Below are 2,862 nucleotides of genomic sequence, written 5' to 3'. Positions count from 1 at the left end.
CCTCGGTGTGCCCGGCACAGGACCCGAACGGGAAGTGCGGCCCGAAGGACCGCAGGCCGGTGATGGGCAGGGCAGGGCCGGGCCCTCTCTGGGGCTCACGCAGCCAGCAGCCAGCAGCCAGCACATCACAACCCTGCCCGCCTCTGGACAAGCAGCGGAGGTTCTGCAAGGCGCTCTGCTGGACGGGGGGGAAGGGGGCTGGGACCTGGGGCCACAGCAGGGGCCGGCAATGCTGGGTCTGTGGAGTGTGGGGCCACTCGGCCAGGGCACTGCGGCCCGTCCTTGCGCTGCCACCACAGGGGCAGAGGGGTCTCTGCCTGGCTCCACCCCATCGGAGGCGGAGGGAGAGCAGAGCACAAGGGAAGACGCCAGCGCTGGACGTCACGCAGGAGGCCCGAGGCCACCTCTTCCCCGCTGGGCCAACAGCCGCCGTCCTCCCTGCTCTCCGGCCAGCCCCCTTCCCAGGCTGCTGGCGCACCCCTGACTCCAAGGGGCTCACAGCCAGCTCCACGGCCACTGAGAGCCAACGAGCTCCTCTCCCTGGTACATGGGGCTTACGAAACGGGAAACCCCGTCTCACATTTAGATCTGCAAATCACTACGTGCCACTGAGGTCTCCTGATGAGTTTTGCTTATCATTCTCCAAATACAGAAAACAAGCGTTTCTAATAATGGTTCGGGCTTGGAGTGCAAGACCGTTCTTTCTAAGTAAATGGCGATCGCTTTATCAGCTACGAGACATGTGCCCTAAACGTTTCCTTGAGTACTTTCCAATCTCACTCGCTACGATAAGAGATTTGCTTCCGTCATAAACGCCCAGGCCCCGCCACCCACATGGGAACGAAGCCTGTCGTGCCTGCTGCGGGGCCACACGGGACAGACACGCTTCCCCCGGTGGGAACTGCTCGTTTTCACTAAGCGTTGCTTCCACTGCTCTTCGTAGTGGTGGGTTAGGGCCCGGGGTGCTGACAAACGGGCCCGAGAAGGCAGAGCCGGGCCCCCCGGATGAGAAACAGGAAAACCCGTGCCGTCCGCAGCACCCGCTCCGCAGTGCCCAGAGGCCTCCGGAGAAACACGCGCGCGAATCCCGTGTGTCAGGGCCTTTCCGGGTGCTGCTGGGGACGCGTGCAGCGGCAGTGGGCCACAGGCTGGGCTGTGGGTGCCGAGGGGACGCCCAGTGTAGCGAGAGGAGGGGCGAGACAGGGACCCCCGCGCCAAGGTCGCTCCCCGCGGGGATCGGCGCGCACCGTTTATCGGGGGCCTGCAGCCTCCGTGGTGGCACTCGGGCTTCTGCCACAGGGCCTCTGACTCGCTGGCCAGCTGTCCTCCCATTCAGGTGACCTGCCAGTTTCCCTTTCCACTGTGAGCTAATAAGGCACTTGGCAGATTTACTCGTCGGTCTCCCGTGGGCTTGGTCACTGTGCGTCGGCCCCCAGGAAGCTTGCTGGCTCTGGTACCTGGGTCACATCGCTTTTCTGGAACTGTAGGGCTGCTCACCACTGCCTCGCTGGCCCCAGAAGGGCCCTCCCACCTTTCTGAGCAATTAACAAGGTGACTTCCCTGCCCCCAGCCCCAGGGACTGTGCTGAACGCTACCGACCGCTGGGTTTGCCAGACTCTATGGTCCACGGACCTGGGAAAAACCATCCCAAGGGAGTGTGAGTGGGCCTCGGGCTGCAGCGGGTGCACAAATGCCTAGGGTGGACAAGTGGCCAGCATCTCCTGGTGCAGCTCAGGTAAGAGCCGGGAACCACGCCGCCTCCCATGCCAGCCAGGGGAGCAGGCAGGCCCTGGGCAGGCGGCAGCGCCAGGGAGCGGCCCTTCAGTTTTCACTGCCCACCAGCCAGAGGGCACTGCCCTTGGGGACCCCGGGACGCTGCCTGCGGCCGCCCGCCCTCGCCGCCCCGCTGGTCACCTGTCTGAAGAGCAGCTCCTGCTCACTGGGCGGGCGCTGGCCCGGCTCCGCCTCCCGCGCCGGCCCCGCCTCCTCGCCGTCGCTCTCCGCGGGCTCCTGCTTCACCTGCACGGCCAGCGCGTGCTCGTCCCCGCGGCCCGCGCGCCGGCCCAGGCTCGGCTCGTCCAGGAGGGCCTGGTGCTCGCGCAGCTCCTCTTCCGTCTCCTCGGGGTGGCTCTCGGGCTGCCGGGCCGGCTCGCTCGGCTTCGGGATGATCTGCGGGGTGGGGGCGGGGCTGGTGTGACGCGGGGCGGCGGGCTTAGCGTCGCCCGCCCTGCATCTCGGACATGCGGTGGGCGACTCTGAGGGTGCGTCCTCGGCGGAGCCAAGGCCAGCAGGCACCAGGCGCGGGCATGTACCGCACACCGCGGGTGCCCGCACCGTCCTCCCCACCCGGGGCAGGAACGGGCCGCGTCCCGCACGCGTTTATTAGTTAGCATTTTGTGTGCCCGGCAAAAGAACAGCGATGAAGTCACAGGTGTCCACCCCACCCCCGCCTGCGCCTGGCCACGAAGCGGGGACCGACGCGTCCCCCTCTTCACACGCAGCCGCTGGGAATCTCCCACCCCAGTCCCGGACATGTCTGGTCTGATCCCTTACCCGGGTCCCTCCCGGTGTAACCCTGTCCAGGCCGGAGAAACAGTGCTGATGCCTGTGTCTGCTCCTTCTCGGCTTCACCAGCTGCCCACGCCCCAGACCTCTCGCCCCCCGCCTGCGTGGGCTGAGATCTCAGCACCCTGGACAGAGACAGGGGCTCAGACCTCAGGGTGAAGGACAGAGCCCCGGCTTAGAAAGCTCCCCAGTACCACGAACTCCACCCTTTAGACCTCAGGCGCCAGAAGCTGTTTGCTCAAAGGGGGCGGCACAGCCCTGCCTGTGCCTCAGAGAGACCCTAAGGCTCAGACGAAC

The 2,862-nt window shown here is 66.3% G+C and overlaps 1 protein-coding gene across 1 annotated transcript in view; it reads right to left on the bottom strand.

Moving 5' to 3' along the window:
* Window positions 1-1,821: 1,821 nt before the first annotated feature.
* LOC105310248 (histone deacetylase 4-like) overlaps window positions 1,822-2,862 on the bottom strand; it is a 16,690-nt gene continuing 15,649 nt past the window's right edge. The window contains exon 4 of the mRNA XM_011386443.2: window positions 1,822-2,169. Coding sequence (XP_011384745.2) covers window positions 1,822-2,169 — 348 coding nt within the window. The remainder of the gene's footprint in view (window positions 2,170-2,862) is intronic.

The sequence above is a fragment of the Pteropus vampyrus genome, unplaced genomic scaffold (genome assembly GCF_000151845.1).
Source record: "Pteropus vampyrus isolate Shadow unplaced genomic scaffold, Pvam_2.0 Scaffold1566, whole genome shotgun sequence".
NCBI lineage: Eukaryota > Metazoa > Chordata > Mammalia > Chiroptera > Pteropodidae > Pteropus > Pteropus vampyrus.
Note: the sequence above shows the minus strand (reverse complement) of the source record. Positions and strands in the feature narration are given on the sequence as shown.